This window comes from Stigmatopora argus, chromosome 10 (assembly GCF_051989625.1).
Source record: "Stigmatopora argus isolate UIUO_Sarg chromosome 10, RoL_Sarg_1.0, whole genome shotgun sequence".
Classification (NCBI taxonomy): Eukaryota; Metazoa; Chordata; class Actinopteri; order Syngnathiformes; family Syngnathidae; genus Stigmatopora; species Stigmatopora argus.
In genome coordinates, this window is record NC_135396.1 from 11,053,437 (window position 1) to 11,077,235 (window position 23,799).

At 38.2% G+C, this 23,799-nt stretch overlaps 3 protein-coding genes across 6 annotated transcripts; 1 reads left to right on the plus strand and 2 right to left on the minus strand.

The window, feature by feature from the left end:
- Positions 1-1,289: 1,289 nt before the first annotated feature.
- On the minus strand, positions 1,290-6,718 carry LOC144083742 (histone H3.3A). Of its 4 annotated transcripts, none has more exons than XM_077611777.1 (4): positions 6,412-6,645; positions 5,172-5,324; positions 2,571-2,724; positions 1,290-2,451 (listed from the first exon to the last, which is right to left on the minus strand). In XM_077611777.1, exons 2-4 carry the CDS (start codon positions 5,297-5,299, stop codon positions 2,323-2,325), a joined length of 411 nt encoding a protein of 136 aa, XP_077467903.1. In that variant the 5' UTR covers positions 5,300-5,324; positions 6,412-6,645; the 3' UTR covers positions 1,290-2,322. The 4 variants fall into 4 exon arrangements, with proteins under 4 accessions (XP_077467903.1, XP_077467901.1, XP_077467902.1 ...); XM_077611775.1 differs by lacking the exons at positions 1,290-2,451; positions 2,571-2,724 and adding an exon at positions 4,085-4,741 and having other exon boundaries at positions 6,412-6,534; positions 6,628-6,718; XM_077611776.1 differs by lacking the exons at positions 1,290-2,451; positions 2,571-2,724 and adding an exon at positions 4,085-4,741 and having other exon boundaries at positions 5,172-5,315; positions 6,412-6,718.
- Positions 6,719-6,999: 281 nt separating this feature from the next.
- Positions 7,000-8,380, minus strand: LOC144083743 (histone H3.3A). The gene is made up of 3 exons (XM_077611778.1): positions 8,194-8,380; positions 7,897-8,050; positions 7,000-7,821 (listed from the first exon to the last, which is right to left on the minus strand). The coding sequence occupies exons 1-3, from the start codon at positions 8,319-8,321 to the stop codon at positions 7,693-7,695; spliced, it is 411 nt and encodes a 136-aa protein (XP_077467904.1). The 5' UTR covers positions 8,322-8,380; the 3' UTR covers positions 7,000-7,692.
- A 1,413-nt stretch (positions 8,381-9,793) lies between these two features.
- Positions 9,794-17,243, plus strand: nop53 (NOP53 ribosome biogenesis factor). Its single transcript, XM_077611769.1, has 12 exons — positions 9,794-10,069; positions 10,238-10,326; positions 10,472-10,583; positions 12,866-13,068; positions 13,924-13,979; positions 14,071-14,166; positions 14,901-15,002; positions 15,086-15,424; positions 15,602-15,777; positions 16,157-16,223; positions 16,607-16,683; positions 16,786-17,243. The coding sequence occupies exons 1-12, from the start codon at positions 9,873-9,875 to the stop codon at positions 16,844-16,846; spliced, it is 1,575 nt and encodes a 524-aa protein (XP_077467895.1). The 5' UTR covers positions 9,794-9,872; the 3' UTR covers positions 16,847-17,243.
- Positions 17,244-23,799: the final 6,556 nt, after the last annotated feature.

Below are 23,799 nucleotides of genomic sequence, written 5' to 3' on the forward strand. Positions count from 1 at the left end.
TATAATCCCCTGGGTGCCACAGATGGAGAGCCACCATCCAGACCTTGGGGAAGGTGAGCACTGTGGCACACGCTCACCAACTCTACTCACATGCACACACACATGGACAAAGAATTCCCATTAAAAGTAATTGTGTGTGTCTTTTTATTTACATGCATGGCTACATTCCGTCAATTACATGATGAGGCAGATGAGATGACCGACGGCAGGTTTTTAGAGACAGTTAACATAGTAAATTGATATTTGTCAGATAAATATTTTTTCTTTATTATTTAAATGTATTAAAAAATATCCAAAAGAAACCAATTTGTCAGCATTACTAGTCAAAGGTCTGATTTTCATAGGTCATGCCGATATTTTTTTAATTTTTGTTTTGAAGTAGTTAGGTCCAGTACACATCAAATTATGCATCCAAATGTAACTGAAATGAGTCAACAATAATAATCATACATCAGTGTAAAATATATTGTCCCCTCAAATTGAGTCATGAGCAATTAATTACAATTACATAATTTCTTAACTTCTTGAATTTTTTGTTTCATCTGGACTATTTGAATCATATTGGGAGTTGTCATTGATAATGAACTCAGTTTTCCCAGAAATGTGCATTTCTTATTTCTATTTCAAGTAAAATTGTATGTTTACTTAAATTTATGTTTATCTATGTGTGTGTGTGTGTGTGGGTGAGTGTGTGCGTGTGCATGTGTGTGTGTTTGCTGAAGTCTATGCAAAACAAAAGGATTAATGTCTGGTGTTTAATTAAATGTTTGTTTGTAGGAGTATTTCATTCTAATGAATATAGCCAAGGCTTCAAAGACACGAGTGCATGTTTGTGCGTATATTTCATTGTAATGAATATGGCCGAGGACATGGCTTTATCCCTTTTAATCAAGGAAGTAATATGAGGAAATAATGATGAGGTAATATATGCAACATAGAAAAGGGTTATAATGTGCATTAAAAGATCACTTTCCCCCTAATAAAAAAAGTTGAGCTTTTTTTATCATTTATGTGTTTGTGAGGACAAGGTGTGGACAATATCAGATGGTAAAAACAGAAAAAAATACCAAAATAGCTTATTTCTCCCTCATCAATTTAGACCCCCCACCCCCATGTATACTTTTGGGGAAATGATGTGTTTGACAATATCTATGTTAATGGTCATAAGCCTGTAAGTGTTGTTGGATAGTCACTGCCTAGTGACCTGACCTTGACAGATGGGGCCTAGTCATGCTTTATAAAAAGCAGTAATATGGGTCCTTATTTACATGATCAATAAGAGAATGGAGTACTGACGGGTGTAACATCCATTTATTACCAGTTTATATGACAAATCTGGACATTTCAAACATTGCATTATTTAAACATTACCACTAATGTTTTAATGAGAGAAATTGTACAACGAAAAACAAATGGGAAACAGTTGACACGATCAAATAACCAGGTGCGAGACAAAAATGGTGGTAGCTGATAGGGAGGAAAAAGATCATTTCCAGACCACATCTCATGATTTGTTTGAAAAAAAAACTCCCCCACTGAGAACTTTCAAATTTCGAACTATATAAACCTGCCATATAAGAATTAGGTAAAAGAAAGAGCCAGGAATACCAAATGTATGTATGAACTCTCTCAAGCTTTGGCTAAAGCATTTCAAGTAAAAAAAATGTTGAGGTCAATTCGATTCACATCTGTTTAAATTTGTTCTGTACTAATATAGGATTGTTCCTCTCAGCTGCATGCCTGGATTTTCAATCAAAATATAGAGCCATAGTATTCCTTAAGGTAAAAATGACAATTAAAAAAAGATTGACAACAATTTGAAGCTTTGTCTTCTGAGACGTTGCCTGATCAAATTGTTGTGATATCTTTGTGGGGGTTTGGGTCTGACACCAAAGCAGGGAGAGAACGAGGTTTTTGGACACATTGTAGGGAAGCTGGTGTGTGATCAAGAACAGAAGAGGATCACATAGCACCCTGTTGGAAAGAAGCCACAAAAAGTAGCCCATTCCCACAGTAGATTAACACCCCATCCTCTGTCTGTCATTGTGCTGCAATGGTTTGATTGATGGTTTTCTCCATCATTGGTATTAGTGAGTGTTCATGAGGTGACCTCACCACCAAAAAGTAGAGTTGATGCATGCAGAAAAAAAGGGATTCCATTGAAGTTCTTTTGCTGAGAGCACTAGGAAATACTTAACTACACACTCGATTATTCGTATAAACAGTTTACCAAATGCAGACTACTAACACGGGAGAAAGGGGAAGGTAAGTGAGGGATGGACAAATACGAGGGTGTAAAGTAGAAGGACAAAGTAAAAGCATTTAAGCACGCTCCCCACGTATGCGGCGTGCCAACTGGATGTCTTTGGGCATGATGGTGACCCGCTTGGCATGGATGGCACACAGGTTGGTGTCCTCAAAAAGACCCACTAGGTAGGCTTCGCTGGCTTCCTACAATGAAAGGAGAATAGAGGGTTATTTTGGCGAGATGACGTCACTGGAATGAAGAAACAAAACACACTGTTGCTAATGAGAAATTCATAATCTTTCTTTTTCTGACTGCCACAGACCTGCAGAGCGCCGATGGCTGCACTCTGGAAACGCAGATCCGTCTTAAAGTCCTGGGCAATTTCTCTCACCAAGCGCTGGAAGGGCAACTTGCGGATCAGAAGCTCAGTGGACTTCTGGTAACGACGGATCTCACGCAGAGCCACAGTGCCAGGCCTGAAAAACATTTCAGAAATAGGATAGAAAGAACATTCAACAAATGACATGATGTGATCAAAATCAAACTATACTATCGGATGTCTGTTATGTGCACTGTTTGGGTGATCTTTGTCTATTGTCCTTTTTTGCCCTCTTGTGGCCAAAAGAAGTAGTAAAAGAAAAAAATACGACTGAGATACGTATTCATCAATATCAGGGGTGTCCAAACTATTCCACAAATGGCCCCGGTGGGTGCAGCCAAACCAGACCTGTGTCTTGCAAATATAATCAATTGATTGCTTGTTTTAGCAGAAACCTCATTGGTTAAACTGTCACTGCTGGATCAGTAAGGAAGAAAGATCAGGATCCACAAAAGCATTTGATTACCGGTTTGGAGACCCCCGATTTATGTAACGACTGTTTCGATTGCTTCTCATAATCAAAGTGCTTGGAATTTGCTATATCGTACGTCAGCAAGATGAATGAGTGAATATCTGAAGGGTTATACATACCAAAACAGTAAGTTATTACTAATTATGTTTCCCATTATGTGTTAGTATTAAATAGCTGAATGTTTTGAGCAGTGGTGTGTCGTCAGGGCCTTCAAGGCCTTCTCTGCTGGCCTAAGAAATATCTGAATCACAGACTGATGTTAATTATATTTTGTCCTTGAATACTTATTAAATAATTCCAAATTGTCTGTCAGCTGTTTGACATCATTAAGAAAGGTCGGACACCTCCAAAGCAAGCGAGCCTGTTGCAACCGGGAACGAACATTTTTAGCACTAAATCGAATAAAAACGTATGCCAGAAATACGACAGGACAGGCTCGACTTTCAGCATTAGCTTCGATGGCGATAGAAAAGAAGGAGGAAAGAAAGGAGGATGGATATTGAGTACAGTTAAAAAATGATTTTTGGTGAGTAAAATATGGCTATAGTATTCCTAAATAATATTTCAATTGTATGAGGTTATTATTGATGATTTTTTATGTGTCGCAGCTGTAGCTGCAGTAGAGGTTTTATAGCCATAAAATAGTTTTTGAGGGTTGGATTGATTCAGATAGCTGAAGGTGCTACTAGAAAATTCACAGACCGCCACTGGTTTTGAGTATATTGCTTCAAGGAATTGTTTTTATTTTAAATACAGAATGTTAAATGTCAGGTTTACCATAAGTGTTATTGGTTTGAGGATTCAATAAACACTACCGTATTTTGCCGTTTAAATTTTTATTTAATTTATTAAATGATTTTTGCTTTTTTGAGCCTCCTGTTTGTGCGCCATTTAATATACCCGGATATATTAAACAGCAGCTCAGCTTTTTTGGCAAGATTTGTATGGTGTTTATGGGGGCATAATTATAGATACTTAAGTTCACTAAAATTCCAAGTTAGACTTTATTCAGCAGTAAGTAATAGTTACTAGTCGGACAAAGACAAATCAGGACAAATTGCTGTCAGCAACAGATTTCTCTTCAGCTTCCTCCTTCAGTCCTAAATTTGGCAAGGGATCTTCGGTTTTCTTTTCCTGCTCCAGCAAAGCTTTCAAGTCGGAGTTCAGTTCAGTGAGGTTGTGCCGCCTTGTGAAACAGTAGGCAATTTTGTTCGTCATCTGGAATTCCTCAATGTTCAGCTCGGTCGCTATATCAGAGGCGAGCTGCTTGAGGCGCCTGTAGTTAACAACTTTCTTGGCCTTCCTCTCTTCTGTCACTCTTTCGAACAGCTTCTCTTCGACTTCCGCGTACCTCGGCTTCTTCCCAGCTCCGGTTAGGCGCCTTCGTTTGTGATGAGTGGACGACTCAATCAGCTTTTGATCTTGCTTTATCCAATTTCGGATCTGCGATGGCTGAATGCCGTGGTGCTGAGCACACTTTCGCTTGTTGTCGCTGAAAGTGGTTCGCAGCTCGTGTAGAATGCTGAGCTTTTGTTCAACAGTCAGTTCCGTCCGCTTTTTCCTACTCGCTGTGCTGAAAGTAGACGCAGTGTCGTCTCTGAAAGCTTCCGTGCTGCTTGTGCTTTCCATATTGAATGAGAGACTGCACAAAATCAATTAGATTATATACTGTTAAATTAGTAAACTTGGCCAAGGTACCCAAATCTCTTGCACTTAAAGTGCAGCCTTTATTTTGTTTACTAATGAAACAGATTAAGGTTAATCCTGTTACATGACCTACTTAAACCTAATACAGGTAGTCTGCAAAACGTTGATGCACCCCGTCACGGCATAAAGAGTGCGTAGTGGATCGTACCTTCCCGTTTGTGCGCCATTTAATATACCCCTGCCGTTTAATAAATTAAAAGGGGGGGTATTAAACAGCAAAATACGGTAAGCTTAAAGGAAATATATTTTAACGGATAATCAGGCAGAGGAAGTTTTGACGCTTCTGTGTTTTTTAACCTAGCAACTGTTCATACAGAGTATGAATATATTTTGCAAAGTGAGAGCTTAAAAAAAAAGAAACGCACCTGTAACGATGGGGCTTCTTCACACCTCCGGTGGAAGGGGCACTCTTTCGGGCAGCCTTTGTGGCAAGTTGCTTGCGTGGAGCTTTGCCTCCAGTGGACTTGCGGGCAGTCTGCTTCGTACGGGCCATTGCTATTTAAGATCGCCTAAAGAGGCTGAAATAATATTAAGACATGATCCACAGATTTTTTCCCATTAAACTTAAAGATGTCACTCTGCTTTATCCTATTCCATGTTGAGCACACTAGCAACAGTCTGTGTTATTATTATTATTGTTGTTGTCTTCACTATTGTTTTATGTTTCTTATTAGCAACATTATGTGTTATTATTATTATTATTGTTGTTGTCTTCACTATTGTTTTATGTTTCTTATTAGCAACATTCTGTGTTATTATTGTTGTTGTTGTCTTCACTATTGTTTTATGTTTCTTATTTTCTATCTTCTGGCCCTATTAAAAAAACTAAAATAAAGCATTCAAGAAGTGATAAATTCAACACAGGTCTGGATATATATTAGATACAGTTTGAACATAATTTGTTATTTATTATATTTCAAAAGGCAGTGTTTTTGCACAGATGTTGCACTGGATTGATCAGTGAATGGCCAAGCGGTCTTGTTTTGAGCAGAGTTTATTGTTTATCATGAACTTCAAAAAGCTCGACGTCATAGACACCAATGCGTCAGTCAAAGACAAATAACGCCTCTAGTGGCCGTCCGGCCAATGAGAAAATGTCAATATAGAGTATAAGCCAATCAACGCTAATCTTCATGATGGATGGGCGGGCTTTAAGGCTCCTGTTAATGTTTATGGGCCCGCCTCCAGCGCTCTGATGATGGCGGCGGGTTGATGCGCAAACGGGATGAAGACCAAGGCAGCCGGACTAGCACGTAAACAACTTGGATTTAACAAGTTGTCGCTGTTTCCGCTAGCCAGTAGATGAAATAATAACATAAAAGACATCCCAAGGATTTCAGAAATATGTCCAGCACACTTGAAGGGCCTTACTAGCAAGCACAGAGCCGAGCTGAACAGGCGCACAATTCGAAACAGAATTTCGCTCCGTTGGAACGGCTGTAGAAGACTGCGACTTCATTGTCGTCTCGACCGCAGCGTGTTGTTTTGAAACACGACAAAAACGAGCTTTTTTCGGCTATAAAATTAAACACGGGGATTGAGTAAATTGGGGCAGTGTATCTAAAGTTAACAGATGAACACAATAACATGTGGGGAATGGCTTACCTCGAGAAAAAGTCAATAGAAGTGGCGAGCAAGCTTTAGCAGTCTATTTTCTTCTTCGTATCCTGAATGAGAGGTAACGTCCGACGGGGCAAAATGGCCGCCGCATCAATCAAGGGTGCCAACCTGCAACAACGTTTAAATCATATATTTGGTTTGCTCCCGTTTAATTTGGATTTGTTCGGGGTCATGCAACTTATTCGAACATTTTGATCTCACGTTTTAAATAGCACAGCGCTTGTTGTGGACAACTTTTAGTGAGCGCCTTTTAGCCTATTTTTACTTGTCCGCGTTTGCGTGATTTCCGGTTGGGAAGAAAGTTAATTCTCGTTACGAATTTTATTGAATGTGGTTCTAATTAGTATACTTTTAACTTTACCGTCATAATAGCCCTCCTTTGGAAACCACTATATTCTAAATGATATTATTAGAAAAAATAACAAACCAGTAACTACTTAAAAATAGTATACACAGCCTGTTCAAGTTACCATTAGTGTTTTCTACTGATTTAAATAACTTTCATATTGCAAATTCCAGTACAACCACATATTTTGTTATTATGGTGACACAATGTTTAATATGAAAAGTCACTTTTCTCAAAATATTTAATCACAATTATTTTTATTCATGTTTGTATGTGAATTTTGGAGTACAAATGTTTTAGCCTTTAAAATGACCAAAAACAAATCAAAAACAGTAGAAAAAAATTGCTATCGACCTGAGAGAGAAACAAAAAATCATAACATTGCATGGACAATGTGGTGATAACCAAGAAAATCAAATAAGTTCTGCTACATGTATGCCTCGTATAAATGTCAAACCATGCAGTCAATTAGTACAATGACATCTGAAATTGACAACCAGAATAAAGCATTTCCGTCAGATACACTGTTACAAAGACAAATGTTTCAAATAAATGTAAATTTTCAAATGACCAAATGAAAAAACAAGACCCACTATCAATTAATATATCAGTTTGAATATGAAGTCTTAACATTTACTATGCTCATTCCAGATTACACACTACTCAATGGCTAGCAAAAAGACCCTAGTTCATAGCAATAGCTAAAGTGGAGTGTGAAGTTTTATACTCGAATGAATACATACCAAAAGAAGAAACTCGTCTACTTATAGCACCAACCAAGACAAAAATCACACATTTACGGTTGTTACAATCATGATATATATAGAGAACCTCAAACCAAACTACTATCTGTGTAGGAATAAGGGAAAGAATAGTGAAGGGATAGGAAAGGGAAACGATAATTTTATCAGAAAGTAAAATTATGCGCGCTCCCCACGGATACGACGTGCCAGCTGGATGTCTTTTGGCATGATGGTGACACGCTTAGCATGGATGGCACACAAGTTGGTGTCCTCAAAAAGACCCACCAGGTAGGCCTCACTGGCTTCCTGTGGAGAAACGCAAGAATTTGAGTGAGATGGCGTCACCAAATGGAGGAACTGCCATATCTTAATTGGACAGACCTGCAGCGCGCCGATGGCTGCACTCTGGAAACGCAGATCCGTCTTGAAGTCCTGGGCGATTTCTCTCACCAAGCGCTGGAACGGCAGTTTGCGGATCAGAAGCTCCGTGGATTTCTGGTAACGACGGATCTCACGCAGAGCCACGGTTCCGGGCCTTTGCAAGACACAAGGCATTGGTTGGATTTTGTTTCAATCATATAAACAAGTGTGGACGTAACTCAAGTGTCATATTGGACTGACTTGTAAAATTTGACCTTTCGATGTGCAACTATAGATCTCTAAATGAAGAGTCATCACCTGTAACGATGGGGCTTCTTCACACCGCCGGTGGAAGGGGCGCTTTTACGGGCAGCCTTTGTGGCGAGCTGCTTACGTGGAGCTTTGCCTCCAGTGGACTTACGGGCAGTCTGCTTTGTACGGGCCATTGTGAGTGTGAATCTGAAAGCTGAAAGTACACCAAGTTTTGTCAAGTTAATTAATCATTTCAAAGATGGAATCGTTTTGCGTACCAAGGCAATACCAATAATGGGTACAACAATATATACCCTGTCATTATGTGAAATGATATAAAACAAACACTTTAATTCGACTTGTTTATGTGGGCGCTTCAGAAAATGTTTTCATCTCCGGGACGGTTCAGATGCTGCTTATGTTGCGTATGACAACAGAAACGCCCAATCACAGGAGACCTTCAGGGCTGTTGTGGAGATTTCTACCAATGAGAAGACGTCTGTGAAAAGCCCTCCCATTGCGCACTGGTGAGGGTATGTTCGTTTCATTTCCCCGCGCACTCCCATGTGGCACTAGCGTAGATTTTCCAATCGAAAATAAGCTTTTGGAGACGAAAACCATGCTGCACCGCCCCTGTCGGCTGCCCAGGGTGAACAAACTAACAAACCAGCACATAATGGCTGGCTGCGACTATGAAGAACGTAAACGGAAAGGAAAATTCACTCTGGCGACTGCGATGGTGATGAAAAACAACCGAATTGTGTAAATACCCCAGCATGAAAGTGGAATATTGTTTTCGGAGGCAACAGTAGACACTTCAAGCTTCACATGGGGGACATTATTTTGTCAGATGACCCTTCACTCGAGACGCACTTCCGAGAGAAAAAAAAACATCGAGCAGATTACAACTGCTTGTTCGTGTTGCTGAGTTCAGCAGGCAGATAAAGGCTCGACGGCTTTGCCTTTAATGGCTTATACAGCGAAAATCAACGAAATATTCGCCCATTCGACATCCCGAAACTGTTTATGATACACTCGAGTTTTGTGGAAAATTAAAAGACTTACCTTTTTAATTGGAACGTAAAATGAAGCTTTCGATTGGGATATAATTTCTTGAGTCACTAACGCGTTGTTCTCGCTCGTACAAAATGAAGGGAGGGGAAAGGAAAAGAATATAGCAGTGCATTTGGAGGCACATTTCCCATCATGCATTTCAGACAAACATACATGTCGCAACATGATCGCCGAAAAACACCCAAATATCACACAAATACCCAAAGGGACATTCTTAGTTAAAACATTTAAACACTTTAAGTAACTTAAAAAACATTTTTTAAAATTGTTTTACAGCCTAATTTAACATGAAACGCAGCTAAGCCTCCTTTGTGGAGTTGTTGGCTAAGTGTTGCAAAACTTATTAATTTCTATTTTTTGTATTTTGTTATAGATGTATGTTATTTTTTTAAATTGAAACTTTATTATAATTCACACTAAAACCCTGATTCATTATTTAATATCACCCGGACTTCCAGATATGTGAAAAAATAGTCACTGAATGTTCAAATTAATGTTCAAATCTTTGAAATCCCACACGCATTGAAATAAATGAGCTGTACTGCAGCAACTCTATGTAATATAGTATTTGTTGTAGTTACGACTTTACGCCAGTAAGTGGCGCTACTGTGCCTGTCCACAAAAAATACCAAACAAAGAAGAAACGAGTCTGATTTTCTCTTACCTTCAACATGGCGCCGTCCAGGAGCCTGAAACGCGTGGCTGCCTCACAGCCAGGCTTTTTAAGTTTCTCGGACAACAAAGACGGCGTTAGTACTCGAAGAAAGCGTGTGAACAAGAATAAGAAAAAGAGCTGGAACAAACACAGCGACATTAATGACGTGGAAGATTTTTTAGAAGACGTCAGACATCAGGAGAGAACCACCGGGTAAGTTGGCCCGAAATTCTAGACGAAACACGACACACAACTATTGTTTCCTTCTCCGACTCATAAAGTACGTTGTATATTTGAGTGTTTAATAAATAGTTGGACGAGTGTTGACACGATTCCACAAAATCTGCCTGTCTAAATGTGTCATTTGTTCGTTTGTTGCAGTGGATTATTGGCTGAGAGACCAGATGACGCTTTATTCTTTCTTGATGCTGGGAAGGAACAGAAAGATGTTCAGAAAGATGATTTAAAAGGTAAACAAGTGGAATGGAATGGTCTTCCTTTTAGTAGTGCTTAGTTAAAAAGTGCCACTTCACATTTAGGCATTTTACTCAAATGGACTCTGCTAGGGAAATTGTCAGACACTGACTCCAATATTGCATTGTTTTATCACTTAAGCATCAAAGCACGTGACGAGCAACAAGAAGAGGAAAGGGAAAGGAAAGACGCAACGTCCTCTTAGGATAGACCTCATCCTCCAGAATGACTCGCTTGTACCACCAATTAAAGAGTCAGTATACATGATGTTTAATGTATAATGTAAAATGTTTTTTAATCTAATGTGGTAGTGTACATCCTCAAAAGTATAAATACTTTTGGTTTCAGCTTACCTGGTTTGAAATACAGTCTTACCTCTACTTACGAAATTAATTGGTTCCTGAACTTTCCACGACAACGTACTCTTAACCGAACAAACAAATTTAAATTACCTTGGAATAATTTATACAGACACACTCAAACATACGTTTAATGTACCTTTACACAAAACTGAATTCTAATTTTGTTTTAATTTTTTTTTTTTTACCTTCGTTCAGGCCGGGTTAGTTGTTTGCCACGCCTCCACCCTCACGTTCGCTATCGATGGGCTGTTTGCTGTTGTATTCCCTTCAAAATATTCCAAAAATGATGCACACAGATGTCCTCACAATAGGATAACACACGACCACTTGCCAACGAGAAGTAGTCTTGAATTAGCGATCGCTCCGCCAACGGGAGCTGACGCTAAGGGGGGAAAACAGGAAATGCAACAGCCTACCCACGTATTGATTGTGGGTAATGAAGTTTTATTCTGAGAAAGGGTGCCATTGCCTATCGGTGTTGTGTGCACGAGTATACTTCATTACCCAGAAAGCCCTCTTTTTGCCCGCGCATGCGCGTTGTGCGTTTCCTGGTCAAAATTCGTCTGAATAAATCGTTCAGTCCTCGTAGATATCTGTTATATACGAAAGAGATGCGGCAAAAAAAGACAGTGCGCTACAATGATTAACAGCCTCATGTCATGGCCACCTGGCTTGGTCGCATCTCGAAATTTTGATTGTATCGCGGGTGAATTATTCGACCAAAATTTTCATCGTACCACGAGCATGCCGTAGGTAGTGCTGATCGTAGGTCGATGTACCACTGTATATGTAAATTCTCAAATTCAGGCGGCCCGGTGGAGCAAGCAGTTAGCGGGTCGGCCTCACAGCTCTGGGGCGCTGGGTTCAAATCCAGGTCATGTCCATCTGTGTCGAGTGTGCATGGTTGTCCGTCTCCTTGTGCCCAGAGATCAGCTAGCCACCGATTCAGGGTGTCCCCCACCTCTCTCCCGGAGACAGCTGGGATGGCTCCAGCACCCCCCGCGACCCTAATCAGGGTAAAGCGGTTCAGAAAATGAGATGAGATTCTCTAATTCGTTCCACGGTCCTCACATAACTGCCACCTAAAATCTTTAAAATTGGTCAAAGTGTCCCAATTTTGTATGAAAGATGTGAGAAGCACAAAAATGAAAGAACGTTATAAGAAAATGATTTATTAATGTCTTAAAATGAATATAATGGTCAAAAATCCCCGTAAAAATGTGCCTTGCGCCGCTGAAATAGTTCCCTCCGCGGCCATTATTTTGGGAGGCGTAATACTTGTGTTTGTCCGCCAGACGGCGACAAGGGCCCATTCTACCAGGGCCGAAAGCCGTTCACTGTAGTACTACATACATTTTAGACTTTTACATTCGCCCTATCTGTGTGTGTGTGAAAATATGTGCCGCGTTGCATTTGTACGGTTTTTAATCGCTTAATAAGGGGAATTGCAATCATTAATAAGGTTAGCCGAGGTGGACAGGCATGTAAGAGAGAATCTTAAATCATGTATAGTGGTTGTTGTGAACCAATTGAATGGAATTGAATGCTTTTATTGTCTTTATATGAGATAGAATGAGAGCGATGAAATGAGAGCCCAGTAGAGGTTAGCGAGGTCTCTAAAGTGAGAATCAAAGCATCCGTGACAATATTTTCCAAATAAAATAACGATAAGGAAATGCATTTACTTTTGGGGGGATTTCGTAACTTGGATCTTTTTCGAATCTCGAGTCACTCTTTTGCGTATTTGTAAGTAGAGGTATGACTGTATGTTGTTGAGTATCTTTTTTTAAAATCTCTCTCTCTCTCTATATATATATATATATATAAAGTTTACAACTGTCCAGTGATGATCTCATCCTTGCGCTCCCAGTATTTCCAGTCGGAAATGTGAAGATCACTCACAGGAGCTCAGGAAACTGTTGTGTAAATGGTATCTTGGGATCTGAGGATTTGCTGTGTAATGCTCATAATTTTGCACTAGACAGGCCACCGATTTGATTGTCTTTAAAGGACCGAATGATATTTAGCATTCCATGCAAATTTTGTGATTGGCATTAATAGCTTAAGTGACAATTGTTTTATCTATTTATTGAACAGTCAATGCCATTTCCCTATTTTACTCCACGTGTGGGTTATTCTTATGAACCGATGATCTCTGTTTATGATTCTTCAGCGTGCTGACCTATCAACAGCCCAATGCAAAGAAACTTCGTAATGCTGCCAAAAGGGTGGAGCACCTGGCTTCCAAAGGCATTTTGCCACGGAGCCAAAAAAAGCTGCTCAACAGACAGCCGTCAAAACCAAGAGTAAAAAAGGCAGTGACAGAGGCTAACAATTTCCCAAAAAGAGACTATTATGACATCTGGGGTGAAGAGCGTAAGTGTTTTTTATTTTGTCCAACAAGAAATCCATTCATTTACCTTATCTCATCTTTATTTGAATACATGTATACAAAGCATTTTGGACCCAATAATAAGTTATATGTAATTTACTAAGAAATGGTTGAATGTTGCAAGGCATTCACAATATTTTTCCAAGAATCTGTAACAATGGGTATGAAGTCCTGAATCTATTGTACATATGCAGCATGACAATGTGGTTCTGCTTGATGGATTGAGTAGCTCAAATACAAATCGTGCACAATTTTATTATCACCTCATCTAAAATAGTCTTGAAAGTTCTCTTTTCTCTGCCACATGCGACTATCAAACAGGCCCAAATTTGAAGATAGGGGAGGTGGGTGATTTATTTTCTGCTCTGTTTGATGATGGTATTTGGAGGTGTCTTTTAGAATGCACACTGCTCATTTTAAAAACCTTCATCATACTGCAGAGGAAGAGACTACAAACTTTCAAGAAACATAATGTAAAAGACATGGGTATTAAATAGAATCATGATTATTCTTGTCACTTATTGGCTCCTGGCTGTTGAACTTTTCCATTTTGCCATCCATTTGTAATGGGATTGTGTATCACGTTAAATACTTCCTCTCTTAAAAACTTCCAAAGAATGAGATTGCAGTCCTTTTTTACATTATCGCTCTCAGCCAGAATGTCGAAAATTGCCCTCATCAAAACTGCTGGAATGGTACACTTTTCCATAGTTGGAGCGATCAGCACATATGGCACAAAACACATTAAATCTGCTAGGTATAAAGTAGCAGGTTATTTGTATTATGATATTACTGCTTCATTACATAGAAACTAAAGTTTTCTTTTTCTTTGTGAACAGCCAAAATTTCAGGAGATCCATGGTACCTGCAACAGACTGGAAAAACACGGGTCAAGGTAAAACAAAACAAAACGCAACCCAAGAACACAAGTTTATCACCAAATGCTGTTAACACATTAATTAAGCTGCTGCTTAATGTTGTGGTAGCGCCCACTGAAGATGAATGATAAACCATCCACACTACCTGCTGTGGAGGTGATTGGTCCTGGCGGCTCCTATAATCCAGACTTCTCCTCCCATCAGGTAAATTTCCCATTTACTCTGTCGTCACACAAAAGACAGAACACATTTAACCTGACACGTTGCTAAATATCAAAGACTTTGCCAAATGTCCGATGATTGGAAGGGGTTCAAAGTTCAAATGTACTCCGATTAGCCGGCTCCTTCGCAAAACCTCACATTAGGCATACCTGAAGCCCGAGTGTGCCCTGTACTGGCTAACTCAGAACTTAAACCCACCAATATGTCTGCCATTAATTGATGTAATTACTGAGCCTAGAGGAAAAAATATACATATAAGTAGGACTATGTGAAACGATGCATATTATACGCCCCGAGAATAGACGAGGCAGTTTTCATTCTGAGTTGTCGATTTAATAATGGAAGAGTAGCAATCTTATTTAGTGTCCTCGCCAAGGATAACAACAAAAAGAACGGAGACCTTTAGGCTCCCAAAGGCTTGGAGCTCATTAAACTATTGTGTGGTTTCCTGGGATCTAAGAATTTGCAAATGCACTGCTCCCTGGGTAAATCTGATATAAAAATATAAAAAAAGCCTGCTACTCTTTTTTTGTTTTCACTTACTGAACAATTTCCTTTTTCTCATCTCCCTGCAACCATGGTACCCGCCCCCCATCTCTTTGGGATTGCCTTATAGGATGGAAATACAGTCGCAAATGATATATAGGCAGTTTAATACGCAAGTCCAAAGCGGGGGAAAAATGGTGTTCTCACTTGTGTTCACAATTTCCATCCAGGCTTTGCTCCAAGAAGCTCACAACGTGGAGGTTAAGAAAAAGAAGGTGGAAGATAAAATTAAGAGACAGCTCGCTTTCGACAAGAAACAAAGAGCAACAGAGGTACTGATCCTTTCCTGGGCTACTGTCACTCTTTGCTCTTAATTTGGTCTAAACTGCAATTCCACTGGTGTTTTTGTCTTTAGGAGTCCGTCTTCCAGGAGCAAGTGGAAGGCCTAGTAGAGGAGGAGGAGGAGGAGGAGAATCAGAACGGGAAGCAGAAGCAGAATGAGAAGCCAAAGCAGAATGAGAATGAGAAGCAGAATCAGAATGAGAAGCAGAATCAGAATGAGAAGCAGAATCAGAATGAGAAGCAGAATCTGAATGAGCAGCAGAATCTGAATGAGAATCAGAAGCAGAGTCAAGATGAAGATAAAGTGCCTGCTGTCGAGGAGGAAGAGGGTTGCGTGGCAGGAGGGGCCATCGTACTGGCAGAGAAGAAGACTGAGAGACAAAGGAAAAAAGAGAAGGCTGAAAAAATTAAGGTGCCTACAAAGTTGTTGCATTCCACAACAAATTGAAGAAGCTTAATGTGCAAATTAATGTACTGTTTCTATCAATATTTTATCTGTGAAAATATTTGAATTCTGGACCCTGCTTGTTAAATGCACAAATGTGTTTGGATTTACATTTTGCCTTTTCCACGTCTTTTCCGCCATCAGGAGCAACTGCGGCTGTCTGAGAAAAATCAGCTCAGCAAACGCCAACAACTGTTCCAGCTACGCTCTATCAAAGCCACCATCAAACATCAAGAAAAGAGAGCGGCTGCAAGACAGAAACAACGCAAGGCCAATATGGAGGCCAAGAAATCGCAACCCAGACGCCTCGGAAAACTCAAGTACGCTCTTAATATGCTCGTCAAAGCTGTTGTCGATCTTAAAAGCTTTCCAATCATGCCAGGAAACACTGGACAAACCAGCTGCATTATGTTGTGTCCCATAAGCCCCTAGATGCACTTAAACCACCATTAAAACCCACCTTCTTTTGTTTATGACCCCATCACTTCAGTGACATAACATCACTAAATTTGATTTATTTACTGGATATACTTGTGCATTATTCAATACATTGGGCATTGGCAGTTTACTGTTTAACTGGTCAGATCTTCTCTAATTATTAATTCATGTTTTTAAAATGCTCACAAATCTCTTTGTCAGTTTGCATTTTGCCAATGTTCTGTTTTAAAAGGCTTTTTTTCCTTTCCCCCTTCTTTCCAGGTTTCAGGCTGATGATCTTGAAATCAAGCTCAGTACTGAGCTTACAAGTTCCCTACGAGAACTGAAGGTACTGGCTCCTATTCAAAGCTCATCTTTCATTTACTGTTATTTCTTTAGTGCATTTCGCCTCATAGTTTAACAATTTAACGTAATCATGCCACGAACTGTGAATATTATTTTATAACCTTTACTGGAGACTCATTTCTCCCAGTGATAGCACTAGACATCATCTGACATGTCAAAAGAATATAGCAAAAACAGTCACCTGCTCAAAGATTGTGAAAAGTGGTCTGCTGCTCCCCAAAAGGGTTAATTTAATGATTTAGTTAATTCTGTAAATACATTTCATGAATAAAATGTGAATTATCATGCATATGGGGAAGCCAAAATTCAACTAAAAACTGTCCTGCATTTGTTTTTGGGACATGCTGCAATGCCCTGCTAATACAGCCAGAGGGAAGCGTCGTCAAGGACCGCTTCAGGAGTTTGCAGAAGAGGAACCTGATTGAACCCAGAGAGAGAGCCAAGTAAGAATCCACTCACTTTTATATAACACGTCATCCATGGGTCACGGGAATATACAGATTTTTTAAAATGTGTACTCAATTCTTTGTCTCCTTCCACCTTAGGTTCAAGAGGAGGTACAAGCTAAAGTATGTGGAGAAGAGAGCTTTTAGAGCGATCACTTAACATCGCAGAGCCTGACAAAATGGGGGTGTTCCAAAAGCCACAAATGCGTCATAATGGAAGCAATTGTATATACAGCACAGTAAGCCATTGACTCTTTTTTAGACAAGGCAAGCATTTTTACACAGTCAATTAATTAATTGATTAAAAATGCAATGGGTCTGTCTGGAAACATCTGTGAATTTCCCAATTAGACCAGGTAACGATCATTGTGTTGGCGTTGTAATGATCAAAAAATAACGTTCGTTCGTGCCAACTGATATGGCGCTTCCATGTAAGAGTGATTTCCAATGAAGCGCAATTAGCTCAGTCATGTAAATCCTAATTGTGCAGCAGATTTGTTCACATTTGCTCTGACATTGTTGCAGCGTTTAAATAAATATTAAATGGTTCTAATTTATTGGAGGGTTTGACTTTCATGGTGCCCCAGCCAAGATCCGTTTCTCAGGAAAGAGAAATTACAATTTATTTTCAGTTTCATGAATACATTTCAGACCAATCTGTAAATATTTTTTTCCAGTAACTCCTCGTTTCCAAGAGCCAAATAGCTGATATGGTATGAAAATAGACTAAGATTAACTTCACTATCACTTAAAAAATAAATATCAAATGTCACACAACCTTCTGTCTGCAACTGTAGCTTCACTCCACAACCTTTGAAAATAACATGCATTTGCTTTAAGACCGGGGTGGGCAAACTATTCCACAAAGGGCCGCAGTGGGTGCAGGTTTTCATTCCAACCCATGAATAGGACACCTTTACACCAATCTGGTGTCCTACAAGTGCAGTCAGGTGGTCCTTGTTTTCTGCAGAAATCTCATTGGTTAAAGTGTCTGTGCTAGATCGGTTGCACCAAAAATCCTGCACCCACAGCGGCCCTCGAGGACCTGTTTGGCCACCCCCGCTTTAAGACAATAAATGAGGGAGTAGGTGCGACTGTGCCAATTGGCTCACCTGTTTTTTTTATAAGATGAATGCGTGTTGGTGCATGGGTCGACAATCCAAAGTGTCTGAAGAGTCATATTGGACGAGAAAACCAAATGTCTGGAGCTTGAAAAAAATAGCCTTATATTGACCTTAGCATGAAGGTAACACTTGCTGTATGTATCTATTAGCCTACTATCAAAATGAGTATGTTGGCTATAAATACATCCGGAGCATTCATGATTAAACGTTTTACTTTCCCTGCATGCACTGTAGAGACCGAGGCACCACGTGACTGCTCTGTTGTATGGGGCCGCGCCGAGTTTAACTTCATTTCAATATTCATGAATTTGAGGCCTTTAATGAAATTAAAGAAATTTAATAAAGCCATCCGATATTGATGTCATTTTTATTTTGAGGATTCGAACGAACGACAAAATGCAATCCCATTCTTAAATCTATTTTTGCGTGTCTCTAAATTCTCCAGAAGTAATGCAATTGGACTATTTCTTTCTCAACTGTGTGCTCGGCTGCAAATTTAGCATGCCTTACCTGGAAATGTCTATCCACATTACTCCTTTTGTTATTTAACAACAATTCGCGAAAATTCAGGCAATCCTACTTTGGCAATGAATGCAAATGATTTGCAGAATTTGCTAAATGTTGGTACAAAAACAAACCCTAAATTATGGAGTGAGTTATAGTACAGACATTTTTACATACAGACCTATCACCTAAGTGGCAGCATTCAACACAATCAAGGTCACTTTTAATAACAATTTAATCTAATTGTCTAAGACCTAAGTAGATTGAGTAGAATTTGCTTCTGATTTAAGAAGCATGGTGATGGGATTTAGGTTTTGATAATTGATTTCTGGCCACAACGTTAAAACCTTACTTGCCTCCAGTGATGGAGTTCCAAAGAATTCTCTTATCTGCTCATCGGTGTGAAAATGTAACCTTTTACGTTTTACTGAGGGATGCTTTCCTTTTTACAAATGATATATTGCAGCTTTTGAATTACTTTATTTATGTATACTTTATATGAAACGTGCATTGTGTCACACCCAATTACATGGACGTACAGTAATTCAATCTTAAACTGCAGTTCGTCTCTAAGGAACCAAAATCCTATTGAAGCTCCCAAGCCTTCTAGAGTAAGTACTATTAAGTACACTCAATGCCTCTTCATTCATTACCTTCTGTGGCTAATGTGTTGACTTGTAGCAGGCTAAAAAAGGCAAGAGATCATTAGCACAAAGTCTAGCCCCATTGCATGCAAGCCCAAGTTCATTAAAAAACACCTTTCAAGCATTCTGACTTTTTGCTAGTTCAGTTACAAAAGCTATTACTGTATTCTGATACATTCATTAATTTTACCCTCTGCTATTATGCAATAAAACTAAAAACTGTTCTACTGATAAGTTCCTGGCATAGATAGAGATATATATTCATTTATTTGTAGTAAATCCTTTACGGCAGCAGAGTGGTTGGGAATCGATGCCATATTGAATCCTATAGTACAGAAGATGCCTAATGAGTGTTGTACAGTACAATGTTAAGACATTTCTTGTATGAATGTATCTTAAAGAAATCGTAATTAAAAAAATATTGCACTTAATTCACTTGGAGCAAATGTTAACTCTTTAGTTGACTGAGGTTTGATTCTATATGAACTCATTGTTTTGTAGTAGCACACAAACAGGTAATAAGGGTCTAAGCCTGTATTTGTATTAGATGGTTTCTCATCTATTAAATATCTTGATTTTACATAGTGCCTCCAAGTGTATGAGTTGTGACAACTGGAATGGATTGTTTTGCAAAAAAAGCCAAAAGCTACAGTACATTTTAGTGAAAAATAAGCAAGACTGAAGAAAAAGCAGAGCTGTTTGAAGATGACCAAATTAGTATTCATCTTCTCATTTGCACACTTTGTCTCATGGCTACTAAATTTTCAGCAGCTGTTCTTTTTCAACGTGGAGAAAAATGATGCCAAACGAATCCCAAACCGTGAAGTACAAATCAAAAGTCTACTGGAATGAAGAAAAGATAGTAATCATTAAATTTGAATGTAGTATGTATTACTGTGCAGCTCATAAAACTGTTTGAACGTCAGGGAAATATTAGTTTTTTTGTTTGCCTGTGCCAGACAAGCAGATGGTACCTAAATTGTTTGTGTTTTGCTTTTTGCTTTCCCCCTCATTTGGTCTCGTTGCTCATGTGGGAGGCACTGAGATGCCAGATTGTTTTAGAATAGAATGTGTGAGTCTCTGCATAGTTATCGTCATGAAATAAAGAATTCACCTGCCTCCCTCACCCCTTGATTCTGTCAGGTTCACAGATGCTATGCATGCTGTAATCCATTGGTACACACCAGAGTTGAAGCCAGCTGAGGTCGTATACCCATGTATGTATGTGTGTGTGTGTGTATATATATATATATATATATATATATATATATATATATATATATATATATATATATATATATATATATATATATATATATATATATATATATATATATATATATATATATATATATATATATATGTATATATATATATATATATATGTATATATATATATGTATATATATATATGTATATATATATATGTATATATATATATGTATATATATATATATATATATGTATATATATATATATATATATGTATATATATATATGTATATATATATATGTATATATATATATGTATATATATATATGTATATATATATATGTATATATATATATGTATATATATATATGTATATGTATATATATATATGTATATATGTATATATACGTATATATATATATGTATATATGTATGTATATATGTATATGTATGTATGTATATATGTATATGTATGTATATATATGTATATATGTATGTATATATGTATATGTATGTATATATATGTATATATATATGTATATATGTATATATCCATATATGTATATACAGACGCTCCCCTACTTACGAACGCAATTGGTTCCGAGCGATTGTTCACAGTTGAATGTTCGTAAGTAGGGGAGCGTCTGTATATAGTAAGGCTTTTTTCTTTAAAAAATCGACATAGTATAGTAAGGCTAAGAAAGTCGGAGAATAAATCTGACTTCTGATTCCTCTCCTAGTTATTGCTGTGGTCCAGTGGCAAAAACATTGGCTCAGAACTTGAGGTGGGAATCAGGAGTGAGTTCAATTCCACTCTTTGCAATTCACAAATTGTTTATTGAGGTAATGAAAAGGATAAATATAACTTCCAATCACTTCATTTCAGAAATCACTGTGGTCCAGTTGCAAAGACAAACGGTCAGAACTTCTGGTGGACTCAAGTTCAAATCAGGAGTGAGTTCAATTCCATTCTTTGCAATTCTCAAATTGTTTATTGAGGTAATGAAAAGGATAGATATAACTTCCAATCACAACATTTCAGAAGTCACTGTGGTCTAGTGGTGAAGACAATGGGTCAGAACTTTAGGTGGACTCAAGTTCAAATCAGGAATGAGTTCAATTCCACTCTGCAATTCTCAAATTGTTTATTGAGGTAATGAAAAGGATAGATATAACTTCCAAACACATCATTTCAGAAGTCACTGTGGTCCAGTGGCAAAGACAATGGGTCAGAACTTCAGGTGGACTCAAGTTCAAATCAGGAATGAGTTCAATTCCTCTCTTTGCAATTCTCAAATTGTTTATTTAGGTAATGAAAAGGATAAATATAACTTCCAATCATGCATAGGCGGGCCGCCTCGTGGTGTAGTGGGTAAGTCACCTGCCTGCGACGTGGGTGTCGAGGGTTCACGTCCCGGTGTCGCCAGTCAACGACTGTATGGTGTCGGCAGTCGGCCGCAGGCCGACTGTCGAACACCACCAGGAACCCCCCCTCCCAACTGTCTTCCGGTCAGCCGGAGGCTGACCGGAAATATTGTTTTGCTGAAAAAAATGACTAAGTCTTTATTTGAATGACAAAAGGATTACCCATTTACTGAACTACTAGTGTAGTGATGAGTCAAACGAGAGCGGGATTCGAACCCCATCTCCCACATGGCAGTCAAATCCACTAACTTGAAGTCTGTCTGACCCATTGTCTTTGCCACTGGACCACAGTGACTTCTGAAATCAGATGATTGGAAGTTATATTTATCATTTTCATCACCTCAATAAACAATTTGAGATTTGCAAAGAGTGGACTTGAACTCACTCCAGATTTGAACTTGTGTCCAACTTCAATTTCAACCCATTGTTCTTGCCACTGGACCACAGTGTCTTCTGAAATGATGTGATTGGAAGTTATATTTATCCTTTTCATTACCTCAATAAACAATTTGAGAATTGCAAAGAAGGGAATCAAACTCACTTCTGATTTGAACTTGAGTCCACCTGAAGTTCTGACCCATTGTCTTTGCCACTGCACCACAGTAAAGTTGGAAGTTGTACTTATCCTTTTCATTACCTCAATAAACAATTTGAGAATTGCAAAGAGTAGACTTGAACTCACTCCTGATTCCCACCTCATGTTCTGACCCAATGATTTTGCCAGTGGACCACAGGAACAACTAGAAGGTGAAGAATCAGAAGTCAGATTTATTCTCCGACTCTCTTAGCCTTACTTGCTATGTCATTTTTTAAAGAAAAAAAGCCTTACTATACTATGTCGTTTTTTAAGAAAAGAAGCCTTACTATACAATATCGTTTTTCAAGAAAAAAAGCCATACTATACTATGTCGTTTTTTAAAGGAAAAAAGCCATACTATACTATGTCGTTTTTTAAAGGAAAAAAGCCATACTATACTATGTCGTTTTTTAGGGGGGAAAGCCATACTATACTATGTTGTTTTTTAGGGAAAAAGCCTTCCTCTACTATGTCGTTTTTCAAGAAAAAAAGCCATGCTATACTATGTCGTTTTTTAGGGGGGAAAAGCCATACTATACCATGTCGTTTTTTAAGAAAAAAAGCCTTACTATACTATGTCGTTTTTTAAAGGAAAAAAGCCATACTATACTATGTCGTTTTTTAGGGGGAAAAGCCATACTATACTATGTCGTTTTTTAGGGAAAAAGCCTTCCTCTACTATGTCGTTTTTCAAGAAAAAAAGCCATGCTATACTATGTCGTTTTTTTAGGGGAAAAAAGCCTTACTATACTATGTCGTTTTTTAAAGGAAAAAAGCCATACTATACTATGTCGTTTTTTAGGGGGAAAAGCCATACTATACTATGTTGTTTTTTAGGGAAAAAGCCTTCCTCTACTATGTCGTTTTTCAAGAAAAAAAGCCATGCTATACTATGTCGTTTTTTTAGGGGAAAAAAGCCATACTATACTATGTCTTTTTTTTAGGAAAAAAAGCCTTACTATACTATGTCGTTTTTTAAACAAAAAAGCCTTACTATACATGGTCATTTTTTAAGAAAAAAGCCTTACTATACATGGTCTTTTTTGTAAATAAAAAGCCTTACTATACTATGTCGTTTTTAAAGACAAAAAAGCCTTACTATACTGTGTCGTTTTTAAAGAAAATAAGCCTTACTATACTATGTCGTCTTTAAAGAAAAAAGCCTATACTATGTTGTTTTTTAAGAAAAAAGCCTTACAATACTATGTCATTTTTTAAGAAAAAAAGCCTTACTATACTATGTCGTCTTTTAAGAAAAACGCTTTACTGTACATGGTCGTTTTTTTTAAATAAAAAAGCCTTACTATACATGGTCATTTTTTAATAAAAACCCTTAATATACATGGTCATTTTTAAAGAAAAAAGCCTGACTATATATACATAGTATTTATTTTTTAAACAAATAAAAGCTTTACTTTACATAGACCACTTTTTTTAAAAGAAAAAGCCTTACGATGTCCAGCCATTCAAGTCATTTTGCATGCCAGCTTTACGTTTGTACCAAATCTCGGGGTATTCTTTGCTCAGTTATGAAGCACGTCTTATAAGATGAATAAATATTTGACATTATCGTCGACAAGGAAAAAGAGTGTCGTCAAACTTTCGTCAAAACATATAGTATATGTG